Source organism: Myotis daubentonii, chromosome 16 (genome assembly GCF_963259705.1).
Source record: "Myotis daubentonii chromosome 16, mMyoDau2.1, whole genome shotgun sequence".
NCBI lineage: Eukaryota > Metazoa > Chordata > Mammalia > Chiroptera > Vespertilionidae > Myotis > Myotis daubentonii.
Genome location: NC_081855.1, coordinates 20,751,222 through 20,779,163, shown reverse-complemented (window position 1 = coordinate 20,779,163; position 27,942 = coordinate 20,751,222). Strand labels below are relative to the sequence as shown.

The window sequence follows — 27,942 nt, the reverse complement described above, 5'->3', positions numbered from 1 at the left end:
TGCTCAGCAGCCTGGGCCAACCCTCCTCCCTCCCTCTCCTCTTCTCCTTCCCCCCAGAGCCCCTCCCACCACGGTCCTGCTCAGACCTTCCCAGAAATGCAAGCACAGCCAGTTGGCGAGAAAACACACCCAGAAGCACAGAATATACACACAACGTGCTGTTGTTTTAACTCAAGAAAGGGCTTTTAATGTTTTTAACTCACTTCCTGAGAAGTTAATTTTTAAAACACTCTTATGGAGTTTACTCATCACGTGTGCTACGTTCAAAAACGATGCCAACCCAAACCCACGGCGGCGGGGTCAGCACGCCATCCAGGCTGTGACCTGGCCAACGAAGCCAGGCTCACCTTGCAGCTCTGCGAGGGCAAGTCCGATGGACGTCGCCCCCTGGAGGCCCCACCCGCCAGGCCCCAGCGCAGAGATGCTCAACAAAAGCTTGCGGGTCGGTGACCACCTCCCACGAACTCTATGACAGTGTTCTTAAAAACAGTGCCGAGCTGTTTCCTAAGCCCTGGTTACAATGCTTTAGCGGAGAGGAGCCAGGGAGAAACATGGACCCAATGATGACGGGCCACGTGCTGCTCACAGTCTTAAATAGACATAGAAACTATATTACAGATGCATGTGCCAGTGCAAGACATGCGAGTGTGCTGTGCAGCGGATGGGCACGCACATGCGTGTGTGGGGAGGCGCGACGGACACCCACAGGCACGGAGATGCGCAGGGGGGACCCTCCTCCGGCCCGGCCTGCCTTCCTTCTCGGCACAAGTCCTCTTGCGAGATGAAACCCACGCCCGCCACTGTACCCGCTTGTTTGGCCCACGTTTCCAGGGGAGGTATCTGATGAGTCCTGCTTTGCTGTCCTTTGGAGGCCAATCTCTTGAGCATTTGGTCAGCGAACACCACGCCATCAGAGTCCCAGAGAGATGTCTGCCCCAGCCTGGCCGGTCAACACACACAGTCCAGCCCTCCAGCTCGGGGCAGGCTGGATGGGGACTGGCCTGGGGTGAGGCAGTGGCGGAAGGCCTGCCGCTCCATGGCCGCCTGCCAGCATGCACGCCCCACCAAGGCCCCACTCTAGGGCGGCCTTCACCGTGGGCAGTTTGTCCTTCAGCGTAGGAATGTGAGGGCAGCTTCTGGGGCCAGATGGGGAGGCCGGTGTAGGATTGGAGACTGGGTTCCAGTTACTTCAGCATCTGCAAGGCCACGGCCCTGTGAGTCCAGGGCTCTCAGGCCATGTCGGCCCCTGGTGCCTCTCCTGCCGCCATGCTCTGAGGAGCCACAGAGGGAGTGATGCGGGCAGGGAAGACGTGGTGCTCCTGGCTCAGGTCTCTGCTGAGAGTTGAATTCAGCCCTTTCTCTGGCTAGTGCTGGGTGTGGAACACAATCCGGCAAGGTCAGTTCAGCTCAACTGGCTGCACGTAAGGGTGGGGTGCACTAGGAACCGCCCACAGCTTTGGAGAGGTCATGTGCTGTTCCCAAGCAGGTCTTTATAGCCCCTTGCCCCCATGTAAAAAACAAAAGTAAAAGACAACAGAACGAGAATCTGAATTCTCCAATACTGGCCCCTGCCCCAGTGAGGCCCCGGAACACCCATCGAAGACTCAGAGACTCCATACCAGTGTTCTCAGCAGACTCAAGCTCTGGCAGCGCCCCCCGAGGTGGCAGGGTACACCCCTCCATGTGCGTGGCAGCTGAGCTCGGCCTGCCCAGCCCCGGTGGGAGGTCTCTGCAGTGGTGGTAAGCCAGGCCTCCTCCTGCCATCTCGGTTTCTTGCCTCCTGCCTCTGGGCCTTGCCGACGAGCCATGTGGGGTTCCTAAGGCACCGAGCGTACCTACCTTCCCCACAATGTGGGTTCCACGGGGAGAGCCAAGACGAGGAGAAAGGCTCGAGGGAGCCCTGCCCACCAAACCCCAGATGACACACATTCCAATCCTGTCTCGGACACGCGCAGAGGTCATGCAGCATGACGGGGGGAGGGGAGCCAGGAGAGGGTCCACAGTCCCCAGCCCCCTGCCCGCAGGGGCAGCTGTCGACATGAGTGCAGGGGCCTTTGGAGGCGCAGGATGAGCGTGTTGCTGGGTGGCCCTGGGCGCATGCAGGGGCTCAGGACGCAGCCTCGTCTTCTTGGACACCAGGGAGCTCCGGGCTCTTGATGCCTTCACCACACCCGTCTTTCCTGTTCAGGGGAACCAAGGGGCAGAGGGACCTCAGGGCTCAGAACATACACTCAGAAAGGACACTCTCCGCACACTCACAGGCATCCCAAGCTCACCTTCCTGCGTCGTGGCCCCTGGCTGGTCTCCCTACCCCAAATCTTGGCTTACAACACTCCATGGCTCCCTACTGCCCAGAGATGAAGTCTGGAGCCTCACACGCTCTGACTTGGCTGACCTCCCTGCGCCCTCGCAGGCCTTCCACGTAGGCCTAGATCAGCCCCCACAGTCCTGAGCAGAGGGGCTTTGGTTTTACATTTTCTTCGTCTTGTGCAAGTAGAGTAACCCGTCGATCTTGGGATGATGTCACACGTTCAACAGCTTCCAGTATCTGATTCCCCCCCTAAGACCTTCCTTTTTAAAATGACCAATGAACAGGTTTGGATATCTTAAAAAAGGATCAATTCCATTTAACTTGACTGTAGAGCTTCAACTATTATCCCAAAGCATACAAAACAGTCAATCAAGGACAAATTTAAAACCTGCGTTTCAAAATTAAACTTGAGTCACAGAATTACAGAATTTTATTATAGCTGGAGAGTATTAGGCCCAGTACTTAATAAAGGGAACTGGCCTGTCTCCCCATTAACATGGCTATAAAAGGACAACGATTCCCTTCCTCACTTGCAGTCCAGCCCTGGGCCAGGCATAGATTAGATGGGTACAGGATGTCTTTAGCCTGTGACTGGCCTGGCCCACCACTAGGGGGCGCGGAGTCGCAGGCACGGAGCTAGGGTGACCAGATGTCCAGGTTCCTGGCATGGCTTTGACCATGCGTGCAGTCTGGGCATAGTTAGTAATAGCTTCCTCTTTCACGCTCAGAAGTGGCTGCATTGGATGCTAAGTATGTGATTCCCTGCACTAAGCCCAATGCCATCACCGAGGCCTGCAGACCTAGAGGAGCCAGAGAGGCCCCTCCCCAGGCCTGGCCAACTTACTGAAGAGACAAGGGAAGGGGAAGTTCAGGGACACCGAGCCTCTCCCAGACTCCACCCCTCACCCCTCACTGACCAGAAAGTTTGTCAAGAGGAGGAAAAGCGGTTGGTATATGGACATCCTTGAGGGTAAGCAGCCTCTGGCAGGGAGCAGACACCAGCTTGTCCATGATGAGGGGACCCGGCACTTCTAAAGGGCCCACTCATGAGCGGGCGGCCTCACAGAGCCCCTGTCTGGTTCCCTGGGCAGCACAAGTGAACAGACTCCTTCCTGAGAGGCCGAGGTACCTGGACTGTGTCTGGCACCTTCTGGGGAGCACGCCTTCCCCACACAGCAGGCTGGAGACGCAGCTCCTCCTCCCTGCAGCTCCCTTCCCCGGCCAGAGGAAGGCACCCGCGTCCCAGGGCCAAATGCGGGTCCAGGACCCTCGCCCGGCTTCCTGTCTGCAGGCCTGTGCGCAAACTCCGCAGACCTCGTTGGCATCCCCAACTGACTTTTGTTTTATTTTAGTGGGAGAAGGCGGACAAGCTGAAGACCAGGCTCTCGGAGGTTTGCAGAACTGCTTTTCTGACTTCTAGCAGGTGGTGACCGCACATGCCTGGTTCACAGTAGGGAGCCTTCAGCAAAGGAGGGTTCCCCTTCCCTGGCCCGGGCAGCTGGCCTGTCCGTGCTCACTTGCTGAACGAGCGTTTACAGAGCGCCGACCAGGCACAGGGCCTCCGCAATGGCTGGAGGTAGCATGGGCCACTCAGGAAAGCAGCCAGCACTGCCCCACGCCGGGAAGTCGGCAGAAGCGCCCTCCCTCCACAGCCGAGCCGCCCTTCTATGAGGAGCAGACATGAGGCCTTCCTGCAAACCCTACCATGGGCTGAGGAAAGAAGTGCAAACAGGCACCTCGGAGGCCCAGCTGAGTCTCCCCGTAAGGAGGCAGAGGGAAGCTAGGTAGACAGGGACCGGGACCAGGGAGGGGGAAGCAGGACCGGGGAACCCAGCGAGGCTGAGTTACTAAGACAGCCCAGCTGGGCGGGAAGGAAAGGCACATGCGGGAGACAGGTACAGATGTTACTAAGACAGGCAGCTTGCAAATAACCAATCACAAGAATATTGCTAAGGCAGAAGTCTTTGAAAGAACCAATCAGAAGCTAGCAAGCATGGATACAAAAGAGCGTGCGAGGTTCCTGGCTCCGGTGCCATAAGCCACCTGGGACTCTACACATGGGACTAATGGACTTTAATTAGCTTGGATGCTGAACTACACCCAACTGCAACATGGAACGGAAGCTCTGGACACTGGCCGGCTTTTGGAACCCCAGCTGTACCTCTTCCAGGACTGGCTTCTCTCAATCAACGTTGCTTCCACTAACCCCTTCTGTCTGCGAATCCAATCTTCAGTTTTGTGAGACAACAAATTCGGACTCAAACCCCACATTTTGGTTTCAGCTCAGCCTCACGGCCCAGTGACAGTGAGAGTGGGAGGATGTGCCCCCCCCGCCCCCACCCCCACCCCAGGGGGTGCCCTGCAGGTCTCAGCCCACCGGTACTTACAGCAGTAAGTTTCCTGGGACAGACATGGAGCGCTCTTCCTTCCGTGCTTGGGGCTCAAACGGGTTCCCAAAGGAACGCTTTCTCAGCATAGACTTCACCAGGATCTAGGAGGGCAGGTCCGTCAGCATGAGGAACACAGGCCCCCAAGCACCAGGCCCACTGGCAGCCTCTGCTCGGACTCCCTGGGGGGCAGCTGCTAGGTGGGCCGTGCTGAGTGGGCAGAGAAAGGAAGAGTATTCCAGCAGAGGGAAGGATGAGGGCACAGAGGACGATGGTTGAGGGTGAATTCCGGGAATTGGCAGGAACCCGGTGCAACTGGTGCCTGGGGGGCTCAGAGGCCAAAAGGAGGCCTTGAGGGGCCTGGGATGTCCAGCTGAAAGTGGGGCTTTATCCTGAGGGCACGGGAAATGCCTCCTAGCTGAGGCAGGAAGGATGGGGTGAGGAGTGCTTGTGCCGGACAGCGCAGAGGAAGCTGTGCAGCGGCCTGAGGGACATGCCAGGAGAGACTGCTGCACCCTGGCTCTCCGACTCCGTCCCTCCTTCTGCCACAAGGACAGTTCCCGGAAAGCCAGCAGAACAGGGGCCTCTGGTAGCATCGGGGCTGGCCCACCAGGTGGCCTTCTAAACCCCCACAGGGCCCAGCAGAGAGCTAGTCTCAGGTGATGGCCACACCCTCCTCCCAGGACCCCTCACCCTCTTACCACTGTGGTCCAGCTGGGGATGAGCTTGACGGAGTTCTTCACCTCCTCCTCGGTCACCTCCACCACGCTGCAGTGCTCCTCCTCTGAGGGAAGGGGCTCCTCCCCGTTCCTGGTCACCCACGGGTGCAGCTGTGAAGTCGGGAGGACAGGGAGGGGTCAGACACCCAGTGAGCAAAGGCCCGTGGGCATGCCACCAACAACAGCCTTGAGGGAACCCAATGCCCACCAACCCACAAGTCCCGGGGTAGGGCTCTCCACAGGAGAAACTGAGGCCTATGGTTCCCCCACCTTGATGTCTGGCACCCCAATTCTCCTTTCGGGATTCTTGTCTAGCATCTTCAGGATCAGGTCCTTGAGCTCCTCGCTGACCTTTGGCCTAAAGAGAGGAAGGAGATGAGGGGAGATGGTTGATGAGGATAATTTCCTTCCCACCTCTCCCTCTCCATCCTGCTTCAGGGGTTCCCTGATTAGCACCCCAGGGCAGAGACACACCCACCCCTCACTTCTCAGACACCAGGGGGGCACCCCCAGGGGTGCCCCCTGGAATAATGTGAAAAGAGTCACTTTATAGGACACCAGACGCTGCCACTCAGCGTCTTATCCTCTCCTCCACCTGGGAGGTGGCAGGAAAGATTCTCACGTGATAGAGGGGACCGAGGCCCAGAGAGGTGAGCGGGTTAGCACATGGCTGCCCAGCAGAATGAGGGCAGGGACGAGGGACTCAGGGGACGGGGGACCAGGACCGTCAGCCCCACATCAGCCTGGACTGTCTCTGCCCAAACTCTGGGCTTCTTTGCTACCATTCTTGGGGAGCCCATCCCTACAATCCTGCAGAGAGGGAACCCACTCTTGGGACTGCTGGCCCTGCTGCCCTCTGCTGTCCTAGGTACTGAATCCTGGCTGGGAGAATGCTGGCCTGGCAGGGGTCCTGCAGGAGCAGAGGCCCAGGTGACTGGCCATGGCAGGGAAGGGTGGGAATCCAGATGCCTAGTGCTGCAGGGCAAGGAGGCTGTGTGGTAGCAGGACCCAGACATCCTGGAATGCAGGGCCAGGGTGGGGCCTCTCCCCGTGGGCTCTGGGAAGCCTCGCAAACAGCTGAAGATATGGTGAGATTTATTGTGCTTTATCATGGTCAACCTGGCCTGACTGTGGTGGCTGGACTGGATGGAGGCTGACAGCAGGGAGACCCAGGCAGGCACCCAGGTGGCAATGCAGCCAAGAGATGATAAGAGGGGCATTTTAGAGGGCTTGGGGACCAGACAGGCAGTGGGCACGGGAGAGCAGAGGTCACAGAGGAAAACCCCTAGCTTGGCTTGTGACCTGCCTTGGGCACTTTGGGCAGAGGGCAGGAGGGCCCTGAAGACTGAGGAGCCTTGGTAGCCAACGTCATTATCAGAAGAACCGTGGATGAGCGGGGCGGCCTCTCTATACAGTCCCTCTGGGCTCAGAGACCTCAGTCACAAAGGGAGGGAGAGGAGGGGCTGGCTTCCAATCCCAGGCCCACTGATAACTTTCTCCCAGGACTACACTTTTCCATCTGTGAAATGGGGCAGCACATTGGCATCTGGAAACCCCTGCCCACCTGTGTGTGTGTGGGGTGGAGGTTCCCCATGGGTCCAGAAGTCTGCATGGGGCTGGTGCCCTGGCCCCCCCGGAGGCCTTCTGGAAGGAGCAGTGTGAATGTGTGACATGGTCACCCTGCCCCACTCCCAGCCTCAGAGCTCCATCTGCACAGGGACCCATCCCACTCGATGTCTCAGAGGCCCTGAGCCAGTCCCCCCTCCATCTGCTCAGGGCCCTCCCAGGAACAGCACCCCCCCCCTCCAGATCTGCAGGCGGGGGCGGGGCCTTCAAAGGGGAAAAGCTCTGCCAAAGGCCCGCCTCCCTGGGGTGGGCAGGAGCCCCTGTGGCGGACTACTCACTCCTCAGGAAACACCACGTCCTCATTCTTGATCTTCCTGTGCAGGGCCAGGATGTAGTCATCGATGAACGGGCACTGGGGTGAAGAAGCAGGCGAAGGATGTAGGCCCAGAGCCTTAACGCGTGCTGGAGACCAGCCCCATCTCTCTGGGACCCCTTAGTCGGGAGGAACCTCGTCTAACTCGTTCAGGGCCTGGCACACAGCAGGTGCTCAACAAACACTGACTGACCAAATCAGTCATTGAGGAAACCGTGAGGCTGGGTGTACCCACCGGGTTACAGCTGCTGGCAGGCAGGGAGGCCTCCACTCTGAGGCCTGGGATCTGGGAACATGCTCACTGAGGCTCCCTCCTGCCCCTCAGTGCGGTCACTAGAGTGGGAGCACCTGGGGACAGGGATCTCGGCCAAGTCAGTGTCGGGTGTCCCCAAGGCCCAGCCTGACCCAGAGCAGGAGTCAAAACCGACTGGTTGAATGAATAACCGATTGAGTGAATGTGTGTAAGTGAATGGCATCGAGGGACAGGACCCGGAGCACTCGGCTGGAGCGGTGGCGACTCCACCATCCACACCTGCCTTCGGGGTGGCTGCTGTCCCAGGACGCCTGCACATGAATCCCCTCCCAAGGGGATAAGAGAAAAACAGAAAAAGCCTCTTTTCCCTCTGTCTTCTCTGAGAGCAGTGGCCCCTTTCAAATGTCACGTCACTTTAGCACACAGAGGAAGGGCCTGCTCCTGTCAGCCACCCTGGTTCGGCTGGGCCCAGCCCACGGCGCCAGCCCACCCAGCACTCACCTTCCCATAGACAAAGCAGTACAGCGTGACCCCCGTGGCCCACACATCCAAGGCCTAGAAAGAAAACAGCTCCCATCAGTCCCCCCAGAATGAACCAACACCCCTTGCCTGCCAGTTCCAGTGGGCTGTGGGAGAGGGCGTGCAGGGCACCTCCTTCCTCAGTCATGTAGTCACTCAGCAAACACTCCCAGGCCCTGGCTCCACGCCCGACTCTGTGCTGAGCCCTGGCCCTGCCCTTAAGGGATTCCAGGTTTCTTTGGAACAGGCCCAAACTAGATACATTTTTAACTCAATAGGTGCGAACCTCTTTTACCTCTAGGTCACATGCTGTACCCTTCACACAGAAGCGGCAGGAAACGATGGCGTATTGAACTTACACGCGCTAAACCAGCTCATCACCCCTCGTCCTAGCGATCACTGGAGAAGCCACCATATACCTTCTTTCGGACCCCAGAAACAGCCCTGCCCAGGCCGAGGGCTAGCCCCTAACTCTCCCCAGCTCCCCCACGCTCTGGTTCTGGCATGCGCTCTCACTGTTTCCCCTTCTGGAACCCCACCTCCTCTCCTGGTATCTGCTTTATCTCGTATGGGAGTATATTCTCAAATCTCTACCTACATATTCTCGCTACAGATGCCTCATCTGAATCCAATCCAGGAACACAAACAAACGCAAACTGACATCATTCTACAAAGTAACAGGCCTGTTCTCTTCAAATTGTCAAGGTCAGGGGAGAGAGAGAAGCCAAGCTCTTCCAGGTGAAAGGACTCCGGGACCGGGGATGTGACAAGTGGATTAAGCAACGGACCTGGATCCGGCCCTGAACCAGGAGACAGGGCTCTGAGGACAGTATCGGGACAAGTGGTGAAATCTGAACAAGGCTGATTAGATAACAGTCTTTCATCAGTGATACATTCCCTAATTTTGATCATTGTACTGAGGTTATATAAGAGGATGTCCTTGTTTTTTGTGTGTGTTTTTTAAATTCGCTGAGGTTTTTAACAATAAAGGAGGAGGAGGTCTCCAACTTAACTCTCCAATGGTTCAGAAGAATGTCATACGCTTACACATAAACACAGGGAGAGTGGTGAAAGGTATATAGGACAAAATGTCAGTAACTGGTGAATCTGGAGATATATATATGTATATATATTTCTTATATTTTTTTTTCAGTAAATTTGGAATTATATCAAAATTGAAAATTAGCCCAGTTGGCATGGCTCAGTGGATTGAGCGTCCTCCCATGCCAAGAGGTAGCTGGTTCGATTCCCAGTCAGGGCACATGCCCGGGTTGCAGACTCGATCCCCAGTGGGGGGCAAGCAGGAGGCAGCTGATGGATGTTCCCATCTCCTCTCCCTCCCTCTCCCTTCCTCTCTAAAACAAATCAATAACAACATATTTTTTAAAAATTAAAAAAGAATCTCTATCTACACCCGACTTCTCTCTTGAACTCCACACCCACACCCCACACAGGCATCCACATGCTTCCTTGGCAGGATGGGGGCGGGGGGAGCCAGCATTCCACAGGTGAGAACAGGCATGTGCGGGGGACACGGGACTGCAGCCCCTGCTCGGAGAGCTTTGCCCACTGCCTCTCACTCAGGAGAAGACCTGAACGTCCAGGCCTCGCACTGCCCGAGCCCCACCGTGCCCCAAGCCTGTGCCCCCATGTTCTCTGGGCCCCACCTCCTCCTCAAATCCTCCCCATTCTTCAAAGCCTAGTTCAAACCCTGCCACCTCCAGAAGGGCAGAGAGCTGGGCTGTCTGGGCTCTGCCTGCTCCAGAGCCCCGTCCAGAACTCAGCACAGAGCAGCTGCAGGGGCGCCTTGGGGACATTTTGCTGGAACATGAGAGGAGGCCAAAGCTGGGGCGCTTGTCAGACTCTAGGCCAGTGATGGCGAACCTTTTGAGCTCGGCGTGTCAGCATTTTGAAAAACCCTAACTTAACTCTGGTGCCGTGTCACATATAGAAATTTTTTGATATTTGCAACCATAGTAAAACAAAGACTTATATTTTTGATATTTATTTTATATATTTAAATGCCATTTAACAAAGAAAAATCAACCAAAAAAGTGAGTTCGCGTGTCACCTCTGACACGCGTGTCATAGGTTCGCCATCACTGCTCTAGGCAGAGGTAATTATGAAGGAAGGGACTGCGTTTGGTGTTCACCCCCGAGATACAGGACCCTGGCATCTTCAGCTTGGAAATGAGGCCTCACTGCAAGCTACCCCACCCCTTGCTGCTGAACCCCAACCCGGCCCAGGCCCTGGGAGCCACCTTCCCACTGAAGCTCTGGCCGGTATCGGAGATGGCCTCGGGGGCCATGAACGCCGGGGTGCCGGCCGTGCTGGACAGCTGGGCGTCGTTCCCCTCAAACTGGTTGCTGACGCCGAAGTCGGCGATCTTCACGTGCCCGTCGTCCCCCAGGAGCAGGTTGGATGGCTTGATGTCCCTGTGGACAATCTTCTGGCAGTGCACTGGGGAGAGAGGCAGCTGGAGCGCCGGCCGGGCCCGCGGCCCAGGCCGTGGCCCAAACCCGCCCCCCAGCCAGGGAAGCCTGTCTGAAGCCAACTGAGAAGGCGCCCACACACCCTCCTCTGAGGGGGACCCCAGAAGAGGACTCCAGGGCCCTCTGCTCTGCTCTGCAGAGAAGGCACTGAGGCCGGGCCAGGCGGTCCAGACCCAGGACTGGACTCTTAGCGGCCTTGGGACTCCAAGTCCAGTGCTCTCTCCATGGCGATCAAGGCACCTGTTGCTGAGGGGGCAGGTCAGAGGAAGCTGGGGGAGGGGAGTGCACAGGCCATCCCTGGCTCTCCCAGAGATGACGTGGGTACAGTCTGCAGGCCCACAGCCTATCAGTCTTCCCCAGTCCCTTCCCCCACCCAGACGGACAGAGATGCTCCTGCTCCTTGGACTCAGGGTGGGACTGCAGGGCAGCCTGCAGAGGCACTGCCTGAGCCCTATGGACTCTGGGCTGAAGGAGATCCAGGGAAGGGGGCATCCCAGGCCTTGGGCCTGCAGGATGCACATGGCCGACCGGGTAAAGGTCAGCCTTCGCTAGTGGGCTGGGAACTCTTCCTGCTTCTCGGGCTCAGCACTGCTGGGAAGAGACAGGCAGCTCAGGCGGGGAGAAGGCACTGACCCCGCCCCAGGGCTATTCACTGTAGGCTCCCTCCTCAGCTAACACTTTCCCCTGGACAGACAGACCCAGGATGTTGGGAAGGAGGAAAGATGGAGAGGGAACAGGGGAGGGGAGCGGAGGAGGGGAGGAAGGCTGGGGGCCAAGGGAACGAGTGAATGCGGGTTCTATAACAACAACACCAATGGTCCTGCGGTGATGGTACCAGATGAGCAGCGGGATGTGACACACACCTCTCCGTCTCAGAGGCTGTGTATTTGACCATGGAAAGTGTCTCAATTCTTATCTCAAACCCTGGCCTCCCCGCTGAAGGCCAGGCTCTCTGTCCACATGGATTTCCAGTAGACAGCTCAATCTTTCTCAAGAAGACATCTAATCCAGAACTCCATTTCTCTGTCGGGAACCCCACCACCGTCACCGCCAAACAAACAGAACAGAAAACCCCTGCTCCTCCTCCAGTCTTTTCCTTTCTGTTAACAGCATGTCGCCCTTTGTCCAGGTCTCTCTCTCTCTCAGACCCCACAGCCAACTCATCAGCAAGTCCCACCGACCCAACTCTAAGATCTATTCCAGACCCAGCTGCTCTCACAGTTGCATCCACTGAATTTGCTCCATCTGTAAGCATCAGGATGGACGCTCCCGCCAGAGCCTTCCTGGGCTGCCTCAAGTCTGCCTTCGAGGGACCAGAATCGCGAGGCAGTCCTCCATTGGCCTGCCTGTCAGCCCCTGGTGCCCACCCATCCACCCAGGAAGCCCTTCACCTTCATGAGCTGGGTATTGATGAGGCTTTGCCCAAAAGTCAGGTGGGATTAGCTTATTTTTGTTTGTTTGTTTGTTTTGGGGGGAGGTGTTGAGGGGAAAAGAGGGTGGGAGATAGATCCTCAACTAAGAATAATGTCCCAGGATAGGAAAGGGGTGGAGGCCAAGCTGGTGCACCCACCAATGACCACACCAGAGTAAAAATGCCCCCTGCCTATACTTCAAGGCCCTTGCTAGGGACTTTCGGCAAAGCCTTCCTTGCTCGGTGCCTCAGTTTCCCCACATGTACAAAGAGAATATTAATCTGGGGGCATGAGAGTAGCCCAAATGCAATAAAGACAGTCCTGGTTCCTGTCACCTCTGCTGGGCTCTCATCCTGTCCTCCCAAGGCAAGAATATGCTCCTGACAAACCAAGCTAAGATCTTAGAGAAAGGGGGCCCCACTCCTGCTCCCCAAACCAGGCCAGAAGCCCAGGTGTCTGGGGGCCCTCCCCAGGACTGGTGCTGGCCACCCCACCTCCTTCCTGTCTCCTCCCACTGCCACTGCCCTAATCCAGGACTCACCATCTGTCACTTGGCTGTGGAAACAGCCTCATCCCTAACCAGCTGGCTGCCTCTCGCCCTTCAGCCAGCCACCCGGCAGCTGCTGGACAGAGCTTTCTAAGGTGTCACCCTATCACGCCTCTGCTACTCAAAGCCTCCGAGCTCACAACACGACAGCATGAAGTCATGAACGTCCTCTGCGGAGACATTCCCGGCCCTCATGCCTCAACCAGACTGAACTTCTTCCCATTCTCCAAGAGTCCATGCCCACCCGCTCTGTGCCTCTGCCCACCCAGTTCTCTCTGCCTGCTGTATTTCTCCCACCATCCCACAAGCCTGGCCAACGAACTCCTACTCATCCTTCAGGACCCTGGTCCCAAGTGGCATCCTCCAGGCAGCCTCCCTCAGCCCTCAGTGCTCTGACAGCCCCGTGCCTCCCCAGCTCTGGCAGGCACTGCACTGTGTCATCTGCCTGCTTAGATTCCTGTCCCTCCTACTGGGCATGAGACCCTTGTCAACTCCCTGCCCCCAGCTATCACTCAGTAGGTGCTCATAAGTGAGTGAATAAGTAGGAATAAAGGGACTTGGAGATAGAGGCTAAGATAACATCCTCCTCCTGAGCTCTTGTCCCTTAGGGCCCCTCACAGTGAACCCCCACTGCCACCACCCACAGGCTCCATGACAGCACAGGCTCGGAGCGGCTGGACGTGCATCTTCCTTCCCAGCCCTCTTGAGGCCCTGCAGAGAGGCTGAGCGTGGCTAAGAGCTCAGCAGGGAGAGAGCCAGACAGAACACCCAAGGCGCAGAGTCACTTGATGATCACCAGGCACCAGGAAGGACCCCATTCCCCTACCAGCGGTCAGCAAACTGCGGCCCCTTGAGTGTGGCTCTTCCACAAAATACCACGTGCGGGCACGCACGTACCGTGCGACTGAAACTTCGTGGCCACACTCAAGGGGCCAAAGAGCCGCATGTGGCTGGCGAGCCGCAGTTTGCCGACCACTGCCCTAGCCTTTTAGGAGGTTTAGGCCTCGCCCCCAGGTCCATGGCCCCACCCCCAACTGAAGCTGATTGGCAGATCAGCACTGACTGACAACACAGGCTCAGAGCCTTCGCAACCTGGGCTCCGCCCCCTCCGGTGTCTCCCACCCCAGTCCCCTGTCCCCTGTCCCCTGTCCCCATCCCCAGTCCTAGGCGGGAGGCAGGCGGCCCCTCACTCACGGTACTCAAGGCCCAGGATGATGTCCCTCAGGTAGAGGCGAGCTTGCTCCTCCGGGAAGGGCTTGTCGCAGGGCACCTCCATGACCGGCCTGTGGAGGGAGGGGCGAGGGGTGTTCAGCTGAAGCAGGTTGAGTAGAGGCAGACAGCAGGGGAAGGGGAACGGGGCGGGGACCTTCAGGCCACTTGAGACCTCCCAGGAGCCCTCTATCCTCAAGTGGGTCCCCAGAACCTAAGATATTAGCTTTTTCCTCCCATATGTGATACAAATAGACACAAATATCCCTTCAGATCACTGTCATTTCAAATTAGCGTTATCTTAATTTCTGATGGGCGATAATCCTTCTTCTAAGTACTTTATTACCTATAACCAGACAGTTGTAAAGATGCCACATAGAGCCATCTTTTTCACACTGCAGGTCCAGACCCAATATAGAGCCACGAAATCAATTTAGTGGGTGACTACCCCAAGCTGAACCCTGACACTGCTTTTTTCCTAATGAAGTAGAATATATCTTGTGTAATACGGACATGCGCTGTTTTGTAAAACTTTGGTGTCAGTGACAGATGCAAATGGCAATGTGAACCATGCTTCTCCCTTTGAATGGAGGTCAAAAACATTTGCAAGGCCCTGAGCGAGCAGCTCAGTTGGTTAGCGTGTCGTCCGGATACACCAAGGTTGCAGGTTTGATCCCCGGGCAGGGCACATACGAAAATCAACCAATGAATGCATCAATAAGTGGAACAACAAATCGATGTCTCTCTCTCAAATCAGTAAATTACAAAACACACACATTTGAAAGCCCCTGAGTCTGAAAGGGACACCGCGGCCTGTCTCCTCCCCAGTTGGTCTTTAGGAGCCCCCCAGCAGAGAGACAAGTTATAGCCTGGATTCAAGGCCTCAGCAATTAGGGCTTCCAGTCCGCCCAGGCCCATGGCCACTGTTCCGTGTCTGCTGCTTTGCAAACATCCTGAGACGGCCAAAGAAGGCAGACGGGAGTTAGATCCCTGGGTTTCGTCAGTGACTTGCTGTGTGGTGCTGGGCAAGCCACTTACCCGCTCTGAACCTCAGCTTCCCCTCTTGTAAACGAGAGTGAACGGAGTCCCACCCACCCAACTCACAAACTTAACAAGCCGCAGGAGCCGTTTGCAATTTGAGTACAGGTAAGAGAGGTTAAGAGTTGAGTCCCTTCTCTACACTTTTGCTTGAGAAACACTCCGTTCTACTCCTCTTCCATCAAAATCTTCTTTCCAGTTCCTCCAGGCCTGGTTCAAAACCCACCCCTCTTCCAGAGGCCTCCCTGACTACACTACTCCGGCCTCACTGACCTCTTTCAAAGGATTGTCCTCTTGGTCTCTCATCCCCGCCCCCAGCTCAGAGCTTCCCAAAGCAGGGCCTGGGCCCCTGCCTTCTCCCAGAGCAGCTGACCCTAGGACTAGGGACACAGGAAGGGAAAGGAAGGCCTGGGTGAGCCTTGACCTGCCTGATCGGAATGGGGAACTCACCCCTTTCTCAGGAGGTCAAACACTGAAAGAAAAGAAAAGAAAAGAAGGTAAGGTGCAGCCAGGCTGGCAGAGCAGGTGATGCCAAGGCCCCTCCCTGCTCTGGAGGGTCAAGGAGGGGGCAGGCAACCAGGCATCCTTGAGGGAGGGACAGGACAGGGGTCCCACAATATCAGAGGAGGTAAATGGGTAAGAGTGGGGTCTACTATGGACCTGCCTCATCTGATACAGCGTGGACCCCTTTCACGGGGCAAGGGTGGGGTAACGGAGGCCCAGAAGGGGCAGAAATTTTCCTAAAGGTCATAACAGATAGGCAGGTAGGAGAGGGAGTGGAGCCTAAGCCTTGGCCTCTCATTTGTCAGCCAGAGTTCATTCCTTCTGCCCCTTTTCCTGTGGCCTCCAGAGCCCAACCATGAATCAGGCACCGGGAACTTAATTTAACAACAACATTAGCATTCACAGTGAGTATGTCTTCTCACATGTAATGACTCATTCACTCCTCACATCAACCCCATGTGGCAGATACCATTATTACCCCCATTTTACAGGTGAGGAAACTGAGGCACAGAGCTATCAGACAGGGTCTGGGAACCCACATCAGGGAGCCTGCTTCTTGTGTCTACTCGGCCCATTCTCTCTCTGATCAGCAGAGTGGGCACTTGGAAATATCTGTTGGACTCTAACTGGATATTCTGAGCCTGCTTCAGCAGGGCTGGGCAAGGGGACCCAGGGCCGGAGAGTGTGTATTTCCTCCCTGGCCCCCTGAAGGCCACTGTATCCCCGAGGAGCCCTTGGACCGACCCCAGGTAAGCTGCTTGGGGAATGAGTTGGGTCACTCACCCAAATAGAGATTGTCCTCAGCTGGGTCATCCAGGACCTGGTCAGAGGGAGCAGACATGGAGGTAGGGCTTGAGGAGGCCTGGGGTGGAAGTGCCAAGCCTCCTTGTCCCCCCAGCCCCAGGGCCCCCGGTATACTTTGCAGCTATCCACCGACAGATGAGGCCTCAGGAACCACCGGCGCTCACCCTCAGGGAGACCTCGAGAACACCCCAGACCAGCCTGAACTGACCCCCGAAGCCTCGCTGCGTCCCTGTCCCAAGTCTGGCTGTGTCCCTGGAGGCCTCGGCCACACGTGTCTCTCGGCAGGGTCCCTGGTCTGTGCTCCCCACGACCCGGGCACAGGTACCCGCCCGCTCACCACCGCCTACCTCGATCAGCTTCACCACATTCACGTGGTCCAGCTTCTTCAGGATGGCGATCTCCTGGTACACCCGGTCCAGGGGCAGCAGCTGCTTGGCTGGTCCTCCCTGGGCAGCCTGGGACCCTCTCGGGGGAGGGCGACCTGTGGCCAGGAAGAGGAGGCAAGCCCGTTGCAGGAGTCTGGGCCCCCCTGTCGCCTCGCAACCAGCCTCAAGCAAAAACTTGCAAGACCATGGTCTTGTCGCCCACCCGCCAAGCATATGCCCACCACCAGACCTTTGCTCATGCTGTCCCTCCTCCACTCCCAGTCCTACCAAAAACTAGCTAGGGGCTGAGGTCTCCTTCTCCTCTGTCTCCCCCACCGCCCCCCCGCGCACCCTCCAACTCACGCCCCAGCACAGGGCCCAATAGATACATACGTGGAAAGCCATACTGCTTCAGTAACTTCTTTTTGGAAAGGACTTTCATTGCCTAAGGAGGGAGGGGCAGGCATGTCACTTGTGTGCAGCCACCAGGGGGCAGTACAGGCCAGTCACATGTGACACCTGCCATGCCACTAAGGGTGTGGCTGGGAGTGGTTAAGCTGGGTGAGGAGGTGGCCACACCTGAGTCTAGGGGCCTTTACTTCCTTTGCATACCCCTAGGGACAGGGAGTTCCCTCCCTTCAGAGACAGGGTCGTCCTCTGTCTTCCCAGCACAGCGTCTGCCCACCCCCCAGGTTTCCAGGGCAGGGCTTGGGCAACACCCCCCTCCTATCCCTGGACTCACATAGTGCCTGTCTTCACTCTCGTTATAGGCCAGCCGCACCACGCCGTAGGCACCCTGCGAACAGGCACAGGTCAGCCCCGCCTGGGCAGACACCCTCCCCCAGGGCTGGTTCAGGCCAAGGGGAGCCTGAACAGCTCTGGCCCCCTCCTCCTGCATCCCATCTCCACTCCCACCACCCATGGGCTTAAATTTCAGGCCTGCCTCGGTAACTGCCCCTGCCTGGCTCAATGCAGCTCCATGCCTCCCCCTGTCCCTCCTAGTCTTCCATCAAAACCCTGGGGAGCCCTGGCCAGTGTGGCTCAGTGGGTTGAGCATCATCTCATGTTCCGAGAGGTCGCCAGTTTGATTCCCGGTCAGGGCATATGCCCAGGTTATGGGCTCAATCCCTGGGGGGAGAGGGGGCACGCAGGAGGCAGCCAATTGATGTTTTTTTCTCTCTCTCCCTCTCTTTCTAAAAAAATCAATAAAAACATATTAAAAAAAACCCCACAACTCTGGGGAGTCAGGAATCAGGACTCATCTCCCATCAGCCCCACCCACACCAGTCATTTCCTACAGGAGACAAAATTTTCCTCACTCCCAGGCCTGGGCCTTCCTGTCTCTGCCTCACATTCCCAGAGGAGAAGGGGCTGCACCAAGCAGAGCATCCTGACAGCCTGGCTTCGCAAAATCCCAAACTAAATTCCCGCTGCTCCTGGCCAGCCCAGTCCTACCTTGCCAATCTCACTCTGCAGCTTGTACTGGTTCAACTGCACACAGTCCTGGCGGGGAGGGGAAGCATCAGGTAAAGCTTGATCCAGAGGCAGCATTGTTCTCACCTCGGGATCCTGTTCAGGGATCCATCCGGGCCCCAGATCCCTTACTCCCAGACCCCAGGGGGTTTCAGCAACCTTTCAAGTTGGGGTGGGGGAAACTTGGTGGTGACAAGAAGCCTCATAAATGGGGAGCCTGGCTAAGGAGAAATGCACTGATTCCTGCCTGGAAGCTGAGGTCTGGGAGACCCAAGTCTGTAAGAAAGCCGTGAGCAAGCATTTCCAGAGGCGCTGGATGTGAGGTCTAGATTGCAGGAACAAGGATGAGAAGAGGGACGAGAGACCGGAGCCCTCGCTCAGGCATAAAAGGCTCAGCCTCTGAAGGCTATAGATTGCTCCGTACTCAGGTTCACGTTCAGACCTAAGCGGCAAGGACAGAGCCAGGGGGAGCCCGGAGGCTGGCAGCATGCTGGCAGCTTCTGAGTCAGAATAGACTGGAGGAGGCAGGATTCGAGGTGGGGTTCAAACTGGGGAAGTCTTGGGGTGGGAGGACACTGTGTCTGGCCTCAAATCTCTAAGAGGACTTCTTGGGGGACAAGGGCGGGTTTACTTCCAAAGTCTGGACTGGGTGGGGTTGGGAATGGTGGGATGTATAGGATGCAGAGGTTGGGTCAGGTGGAGCTTCCCTGGGTGGGAAGAGGCCTTATTGTGAGGTAGTGAGCTCCCCAACTCTGAGGGTATGCAAACCAAAAGCTACAACAGGGATAGGAAGAGAAAGGGTCTTCACTGAGGGAAAAGCTCATGGGCACCCCCTAGCTCTGCCCCACCAACCTCTGCATCCGAGATGGCCACGCGGTGGGACTCGATGGTGGGCCTCCTCCAGGCACGGGGGGAGATGTGGCTGGCAGGCCCCGTGGTGTAAGGCCCAGCCTGGGCCTCCAGGCAGCTTCCAGCTGGCCGCTCCTGCAGGGACAGCTTCCTGGTGGAGAGGCTGGGTCGGGGTAGGGGGAGTCCTGAAGCACTGCCGGGGATCATGGAGGCAGCTCTGGCCCGCGGTGGGGGTTCCACGCCGTTCCTGGCAGGCCCCGGGCCACCATCTGCCTCCTCCAAGCGGGCCACATCGATGGCTGCCACTCGCTCCACCAGCTCTGCCCGGGGATCCTGGCAGCAGACCGCTGGGCCCCCTTCCATTGCCACGGTCAAGGGGGTCCTCCGTGCAGCCTTATTGGGAACCTGAGAAATGAGGGCAGAAAAGGCTTCAATTCTGGCCATGGAGCAAGGAGGTCAGATTTCTAGGCCCTTCTCCCATTGTGGCCACAACCCTATGAGTCCCACCTCCGTGCCTCTGCCCTGCCCGTTCCCTCTGCCTGGGTTGCCAGTAGCCAATCTTGGACCCGTCCCTACTAACTGGAGGATTTCCAGGAACTCATCTGGCTCTGCTGCACACCAGCCCTCTAGGCCTCAGTATTCCCATCCGTAAAACAGGCACATTCATGTCTGCCTTGCTGGCTACACAGGGAAGTAGGGAGAATCTGATGATCTGGAGTCAGAACAGACACGGGCAGACACGGGAGGCCCCGCAGCTTTGGGAGAAACAGAGTACAGGGTCAGCTGAGGCCGGCATCCAGCAGACAGCCCAGTGACTCACCAGCCTCACCCCTCGACAGTAGACAGTGGAGCATTCCAAGGCTGCTGCCTGGAAGCTGAGCTGGGCGCTGGTAATGCAGAGGCCTCCCTGGTGCTCCAGGCCCATGCACCTCCTGCACCTCCTCCTCCGGGGAGGCCTCTTTGATATTCCAGCCCCTTGCTCCCACCCCTCTCACTGCTTCCAGGAAGACTTCCCCGGGGCTCCGGCCTCTCTCCTTTCCTGCAGGGAGGCCTCTCCAGGGCCACAGGGCAAGTCTCCCATTACTCCCGTCTCTGGCCCAGCAGAGCCTGCAGCCCAGGACAGGGTCCATCAGGGCAGGGGCTGCTGCTCTGGGGGCTGTCCAGAGACTTCTTATTTTTCCAGTGTATTTGTGTGGCCACAGTGTATGCCACATCTGTTCAGGCTGAGATGCTCCCCCTGGCCTGGCCTCACACCCTCCCTGGCCCTACTGCAGTCTGAGCCCCAACCCAGGCCAGAGGCCAAGAACTCGAACCCCGAATCCACCTCCAACCTCCAGCCCTAGCCCTTACCCTTGCCCACAGTCCTGGGCTGAAGCTGGACCCCAAGCTGAACGCCGACACTCAGGCTGGGGCTCCATTTCCTCCTCGGGCCAAGCACGGGCCCCACCCCAGCTCGATGCCCCACCCCCTTCCTGGGCCAAACTAGGCATCTTCTCAAGAAAAGGAAGTGAGTGACCCCTGACCCTCTGCCCTTCCTTTCTGGTGGTAACTCCCTCTGACCCAGTAGAGCAACTGGAGAACACGGTCTGTTTCACCCCCTCGTTCCCCCGTCACCTTGCTTTGACAGCTGTCAAGGAGGCAGGGCTCACTGGAGTCCTCTGGCCACAGAGGAGCCCAGGCTGGCTTCCAGTCCCACCAGCCAAGCTCCTGTGGGGCCGTGAGCAGGCTCCTTCCTGACTCAGAGCCTCAGTCTCCCCATCTGTACTAGGGATGCAAGACCTTCCCTCCCCAGATTCCCTAGGGCCATAGCAAGGCTTAGAAAAGGATCGTGGGTGAGGGGCATTCCAAGCCCCTGTGCCTGGCACCCCGTGTTGGATGAGTGGAAGCCTGGAAGTGATGGAGCTGCTGCTGACATGCAGAAAGGAAGGGGGAAGGGAATCCAGACTGGTAACAGGCAAAGAGAGGAGGCTGCACCTGGAAGAGTGAGAGAGTGTGTGTGTGGGGGGGGGGGGGGGTGGCAGGCGTTGGTGGGGCTAGAGGCCCAGGTTTCCCTGGAGGAGATGAGAAAGGAGAAGAGCTGGAGCATCAGAGAGGCTCCCTGGAAGAGCTGAGAAGGAACAAGTGAGTAGGTTGGAACACGAGAGGCCTCCCTGGAGGAAGTGAAAGGGGGCAGTGAATGGGGTTAAAGTATCGGGGAGGCTTTGGGAACCAGGCCCCTCGCAGGAGGGAAGAAGCCAAAGTTGAAGGGAGCCCTCCAAGCCGGGCCCACCCATGCCCCTCCTCCCGGTTGGTGGCCCACCCTGGGGCCTGCTGCCTGTCCCCCTCACTCTGCAGGCCCCTTTTCTCCCACCAGAATATAAACTCCGTACATTAAGGCTCTTGTCTGCCTTGTCTCCATAAAATCATCGGTGTCTGCAGCAGTGCCTGGCACAGAGTAGGAGCTCGGTAAGTATTTGTTGAATGAGTGAATGGTTGCCATAGTGATCATTACAGCCCTATCCCCATTAGACCGATGGGAAAACAGCCTCAGAGAAGGGACCCCAACAAGCCTAAGGCCCCAGCCCAGTAGAGAGTGAATCAGTGCCCTCTGGACCAGGGCAGGCACCACGGGACAGAGCCCGCACCCACAGAGGGTAAAGGTGGCCCTAGCCCATAACATTTGCATGATTTTCCTGAGGAAGGCTGTTACCAGAGCCCATCCTGCCTTATTTCCCTTTCCCTTTTCTCAGAGGGGGAAAGGGGCCCAGCCAAGGGCAGGGATGGCCCTGGGGTCACACAGCAAGTCAGGGCAGAGCCTTTTTGCTTCTTACAGAACCTGGGGCCTGGACCTGGTTTAGGCTCTACACCTTCCTGGCTGCAAGCCCACGGGCAGGTGACTGCACCGTGCGCCTGGGTTTTCCTCGCCTGCAGAATGGAGGGGAGGGGACTGGCCTCTCGGCTCCCGGAGCCGGTGGTGGTGAGGAGTAAAGGAGTGAACGCCCATGCCGGGCTCAGAACTGGGCCTGCCAGGAAGGAAGCCCCGTAAAAGTGAGTTGTTGTGCTGCTGCTGTTGTGATTGCCTGGCACACGCTGTCGCCCAGATGGATGCGCGGGCGGCACAAGGCGGCTGTGAGGGCTGACGTCAGGCCCTCCACCCTCCCTCCCGCCTGGATCCAATTCAGGTGACTAAGCACGTCTGTGCAGGAGGAGGCCCGGGAGGCCCCAGGCTCCTGCCTCGTGTCCAGGCGACAGGGCCTGGCGCCCCAGACTGTGCATGTGAGGGCATGTGTCCACATGCGAGACAATGTGTACAAGCAGAGCTGTGGGCCTGGGGTGACAGCATGTGTCTGTGTATGTGGGGCGGGGGGAACCCCACATAGGCACACATCTGCGTGGAGACAGAAATCTATCAGTGCGGTCTACATGGGTGTGTAAGCGTGATCACGTGCACTGTGGGGCCGTGGGAACCTGAACACCGGTCAAGTTTGAACTTCCCACACCGTCACCTGTTCACCATCCTGAGGCTGCCTGCGGGGCTGGGCTGTGTGTCTTGGGCAGGCCCCAGGTCTCTCTGGGGCTCCCCTAAGGGATCTCTCCAGGCCTACCCCAACCTTAGGCCCTCATAGATGCTTTGTAGCAACTGATTCAGCAGATAACTAGGGACCACATGGGCAAAGAGGCAGACAGAGTGTCTGGGAGCCAGGCCCAGGTCAGAGCAAGGACTCCTCTGGGCAGGCGGGGCCTCCCGGGTCCAGCCCAGGCCTGCAGCTGAGAATGGTCAGACGACGGCCTTCACGCACTGGGAAAAGCTACCCCAACGCTGTCCTCTCAGGCTGGGGCTGTGCTGTCTTAAACAAGCCATTGAGTGTGTGAGAGCCTCAGTTTCCTCATATGCGAATCAGATGGGTGGCTACCATCCTGCCAACGCCCAGAGCTGTAGAAGGAAGTGGACAAGGCTGGAAAACGAAGCCAATGTGGGACTGGGATGTGTTGTCAGGAAGCCACCAAGCAAGAGCCTGGATGTACACAGTAGGACCCCTTATCTGTCCCCTGGCTCTGGGAAGGCCTGGCCCAGTGCCCGTCCGGAAACGCCCCCCACCCCCCAGTGCCTGGCTATTCCCAAGGGATGCAGACTCTGGCTCCAGATCCTGCTTGGCCAAACCTTCTCCCTAGGATGAGTCCCATCCACCCGGCCCCTGAGAGAAGGCCCGGAGCAGGACAGAGCAGGCAGCTCCTGCCCTCATCACAGCTGGTTAAGCAGCGCCGGCTGCGCTGACTTCGGGAACAGTTCGGCCTCGGTCTGCGTCCTGGAAGGCTGTGTGGACGCCAGGGCCAGGCTGAGCAGGGACCAGCTACGATCCAGACCCAGGGCCCAGGGCCTTGACTGGCAGAGGACCAGCCAGAAGGGAAAGTTGTGAGGAGGCGGTCTCGCCGCCCGGGCAGACACAGAAGGTGGCCCTGACATCAGAGAGGCTCCTGTGTTTATGCTCCTGACAAGTGTTTGGATGGCCCCGGCAACGGGTGCCCTTGGCGGCTCCCGTTCCCCGCCTCTGCCTGGGATGACTCATTCCCCTCAAGGGAGGCCCGGGCGTCATCTGCTGCCAAGTCATGCTTGAGGATGCCTGCTGCGAGGACACCCCCTTCCTCCATCCCTGGGGATGGAGGCCCCAAGCACCAAGGTGGGCTCTGCCCGATTCTGCACAGCAACCCTCAGCGCAACCTCAGTGCACTCGGCTGATGGTGTCCAGACCTCACCCTTTACCAGGGCACCTCCTCCTCTGCAAACCAGGTCTGCGCCTCCAGTCCAGCTCTTCCCACCCAGCTGTCTCCTCCCCTCCATGTTCCTGGGCGGCTCCGACTCAGCAGGGCCCCGATTTAACTCAGCATGTCCCCCAAGTCTGCCCTTTCTCCTCTGTTCCCATCGCAGTGATGGCACCACCACCCTCCTAGTTCTCCCAGGCCAGGACCCCAGGAGCCCTCCTCATCACCCATCCTCTTCCTTCCACCCAGCCTTGCTCCCCTCATCCCCACTTACTCTCCACTCTGGCCGCACCACACCACTCACGGCTTCCTGAACGGCAGACTGGCCGCTGCTGCCAGGCCTTTGAACTAGCTGTGCCTTCTGCCGGGAGCACACCTCCCGCTCCTTTGTTGCTGGAGGACAACTCAGACATCTCCTCTGGGAGTCCTCCCTCCCGGATCTCCCCACTGCAGGGGGAGATCACCAAATTGATTCTCTCTAAAAGCCCAGACTCAGCCTCCACTCTCTTTTCCAACTGCTTCGGCCACACAGGTCTCCCCACTCTAGGCTCACATCCTGACCGAACCCCATCCCATCCTCCACACCAATGACTAGAGGGAACATCTCTATTATGCAAATACTAGTGGCCCGGTACACAAATTCGTGCACATTGAAGGGAAATTAATTAGAAGAAATATCTTCTTAATATCGCTATTCGCCCTTTCTCTATAATAAAGTGTCAACCAAATTCACGACTGACAATGACAGATCGAAACACACGCATGCGATTGGTGCCAGCAAGAGCTTTATATGTATCGCACATGCGCAAGTCAACTTAGCCTTTTACAGCAGCGGTTCTCAACCTGTGGGTCGCGACCCCTTTGGCGGTCGAACGACCCTTTCACAGGGGTCGCCTAAGACCATCCTGCATATCAGATATTTACATTACAATTCATAACAGTAGCAATGAAAATAATTTTATGGTTGGGTCACAACATGAGGAACTGTATTTAAAGGGCCAGAAGGTTGAGAACCACTGTTTTATAGATATAGAATAAACTTGCTTAATTAGACCTGCTTTCTGATTTAGCTAAACTTTTTCCAGCCCAGCGAAGCACCCCAACTTCTCTTTCAGGTAATTGCCAGCAACACAGCAGTAAATATCAACATGAAGCAGGATTATTGTTGTAGATCACGCAGGGAGAACAAAGGGTAAAATATTTAACTGCAGCAGTGTTTGACTATATTCTGCGCAGTGAGAAAACCTGAAGTCATTTTCAAGGTCCACCATTTCTTACTTCTTTTCAGTCGGGTCAAGTTTCTAAGCTTTCTAAATCTCCGTTTTCCGGCAAATGAAAAGAAAATAGGATTCCACCGAGTCTCCTATCTACCTACTCTAGGACTTGTGTGAGGATCAAATGAGATGAGGCACGGGAAAATACTTCACAGACATTTGGTTACGTGTAAAGGGTTTGCACCTGGTTATAAAGCAAGTCGTGTTCCTGGGCTGAAGAACTGCAAGGAGGCTAGTCGTTGCTAGGGAGAGGAAGCCAGGCGTTGCTAAGTGACATCATTACCCGGACAGAGGGAAGGACACTGAGCATATCAGCCTTTTATATAGATAGATGGTCACCGTTCTCCCAGACCAGGAACTTGGAATCTGGAGGACAGAAGGGCAGGAGACCTACCCTCAGACTGGGGGCTCAGAGGCTGGGGAGCAGCCAGGGACACAGACTCCTGGATACAAATCCAGAGCCATTCATTCATGCAACAAATACTCACCGAGCACCTGCTACACATGCTGGGAAATAAAGCAGTGAACCAAAAAGATCAAGGCTCTGCTTTCATGCAGTTTAATGTCTACTGGGGGCAAGAAGAAGCAAACAAGAACGCCTGTAATTAACAGATGACATGTCAAGTACCTGCTATAGAGAAAAGCACAACGTGCAAGGGAAATCGAGTGAGGGGCTGGGGTGTGTGTGGTGAGGAAGGGCCTTTCTGATGCATTAACTGAGCAGAATCTGAAGTGAGGGATCAAGCAGTGTGGACATCTTGGAAGGGCATTTCAGGCAGTGGAACAGCAACTACACGGCCTGTGAAGTGGAACCGTGCTCCCTCTGTCTGAGGAACAGCAAGGCGGCCAATGGCTGCAGGGGCGTGTTCCACATGTGAGAGGGGCCTGACTGCCATCCGAGTTACACCTGGGTGAGAAAGTCCTGCCATTCACGGTGCCTGGCCTCAGGAGGGCTTCCTGGAAGAGGTGGCGTTTAAGCTCTTTCATGAACACTGAGTAACGATTTCAGAGGGGGGAGAGGGTGGAAGTTCACATCGTCCATGACAGAGAGCCATTTCCTGGCTGGGGACTCAGGGACTGGCTTGCAGGAGGGGAAGCGGGGGACGACAGAAACCAGAAGGGCCTCAAAGGCCAGAGGAGGATTCTGAGCAGGGGAATGACTCAGTCCAGTGAGGTTCAAATTGATACCTCTGCCTGCTGTGGGATTGGGGGTGAGAGGTCAAGGAGGAGGTAGGTGTCACCAGAGTCTGTGGGCCTAGCACTGGGTCTGGCAAACAGTGGGTGCACAGTCTGTATGTCCGAATGAAGGAGTGCGGGCTGTGGGGGAAGCCGGTGCATTTTCCCTGGGATCCTCAAGGACACAAGCTGTGTGCTCCTCCCGTACTCCTCCGCCCACTCGGCAGACAGACAACCCCCTCTGCGCCCATCCAGGTGCAGTCCTGTGACCTGGGACATAACTTTCTCTACACACCCCTGTGCCCTCAAGACACACACGCCCTCTCCGGGAGAGGGGGATGCCAACGTCCCTGTAACCAGCCCTCACACACCACTTATCCCTGTAATGCACCCCCCCCCCCCACACACACAGAGGCACACTCGTGTCCACGTGACACACGCACACCCGCCTCCAAACACCACACACAGGTCCCCGCGCACGTGTGCGCCCTCCGAGCCACCAGTTCTGTGCCCCCAGAAGACGCAGCGCCCACCGGCACCGCCCTGCTCCATCCCCTTCCACCGCGCCCTAGCCCGGGAGGACTGCGCAGCTAAGGCCACACGCCCCAACCGCCCCATTCAGCCCCTGTCCCCCTCCCCGCCCCCCAGCTCTCGAACGAAGAGTCAGGGGAGGGCCGTGTGGGAGGAGCGCTCCGCGCAGATCCACACGTGGGTGCACCCGTCCGGGCCCACCCCGCACAGACCCGGCCTCCCACCGGGAACTGGGGCGGCGGTGGGTGGTGCGCCGAGTGTGCACGCAGCCCCGCAGACCTGAGCCGGGGAGAGGACGCAGATGGCGGGGCGCCCGCGTAGATGCGGTCCCGCTGCCGGCGCAACAGAAGCAGGTTCTGGGAGACACCGCGTAGCCCCGACCGGCCCCGCAGATATAAGGGGGAGGACCCCGCAGGGTAGAGGTCCCAGCTGCCCTCCTAGACTCGGCCTCGCAGACCCCCCTCTCCCGTGCAGGCTCCCAGCAGACGTTCGGGCGTTCGCCCCCTCCCGCTCCAGGTCCCCTGCCGGCAGACTCCTACCTCGGCGCCGGGCGACAGTCTCCGCGGCCCCGGGGGAGGCCAGGCTCGCTCCCGCGGCGCGCGCCCCACCCTGCCCGCCACGCCGGGGCCCGAGATCGCCCAGCTCAGACCGCCGGCGCCGCGGCTCCGGGCAGCGTTCGCTACCCCGCCCACCGCCGCACCGGGCCCGCGCTCATTGGTCAGACCGCGCGGCCTCCCCGGCGCCGCCCAATCAGAGCCCGGGATTCCCGCCCTGCTCCTGAAGGGGCGGGGCCGCGGCGCGCCGGCGGCTCCCGGGGGGCCTTTCCCCCTGCAGCGGAGCCGAGCCTTCGACGTCCCGGCGCCCCGAAGCAGTCTGGCCGGAGTACCCCGAGTTCTTCCAGCCCGCGGCCTGGGCTTCCTATAGGGGACCGGTGCTTCCCCCAGAAAACCCTTTGTCCCCTGCAGTTTCGGCCTGGCCTGGGCAAGAGCGCCCCTCCCGGGGGCGCGGGGTGGAAGCGAGGTGCGCACTAGGGGAGGAAAAGGCGAGGTTGGCGACGAGGAATGGGTCAAGGTGGAGAGCCGGGGAGAAAGGCCTTGAATGGCAGTCCAGGGGTTCGCCATCTGCTGGGTGCGTAGGGGACACGGAAGCAGTTTCACACTGGGGAAGGGCTGGCTTAGCTGGGCCAGAGGGAATGGAGGGGACTCCAGCACGACCTGACCCTCAAGGCGGCTATTTCCGGGGACTCTGCCCCCAACTCTCCCCTGGCGAACTCACCAACCCTTGGCTCAGTTATGCTGTTCTCCAAATGTGAATCCTCTGGCGCCTCACCTTACCACTTGTCCAAGACACGGCCCCGTATCTCCCCCAATCCTGGCTTCTTGAGTTTCTGTTTCAATCT

General features: G+C 57.8%; 1 protein-coding gene across 8 annotated transcripts; it reads right to left on the bottom strand.

Moving 5' to 3' along the window:
* Positions 1-161: 161 nt before the first annotated feature.
* CAMKK1 (calcium/calmodulin dependent protein kinase kinase 1) lies at positions 162-27,942 on the bottom strand. 8 transcript variants are annotated; one of them, XR_009449102.1, is made up of 16 exons: positions 19,399-19,696; positions 18,826-19,227; positions 17,956-18,003; positions 17,243-17,296; positions 16,894-16,945; positions 16,483-16,616; positions 16,115-16,151; positions 15,278-15,299; positions 13,775-13,863; positions 10,390-10,589; positions 8,111-8,164; positions 7,322-7,395; positions 5,688-5,775; positions 5,400-5,528; positions 4,699-4,908; positions 162-2,180 (listed from the first exon to the last, which is right to left on the bottom strand). XR_009449102.1 is itself a non-coding variant. In XM_059669058.1 (16 exons), exons 2-16 carry the CDS (start codon positions 19,183-19,185, stop codon positions 2,108-2,110), a joined length of 1,518 nt encoding a protein of 505 aa, XP_059525041.1. In that variant the 5' UTR covers positions 19,186-19,227; positions 27,819-27,942; the 3' UTR covers positions 162-2,107. The 8 variants fall into 8 exon arrangements, 7 of the variants coding, with proteins under 7 accessions (XP_059525041.1, XP_059525042.1, XP_059525044.1 ...); XM_059669058.1 differs by lacking the exon at positions 19,399-19,696 and adding an exon at positions 27,819-27,942 and having other exon boundaries at positions 4,699-4,802; XM_059669059.1 differs by lacking the exon at positions 19,399-19,696 and adding an exon at positions 27,873-27,894 and having other exon boundaries at positions 4,699-4,802.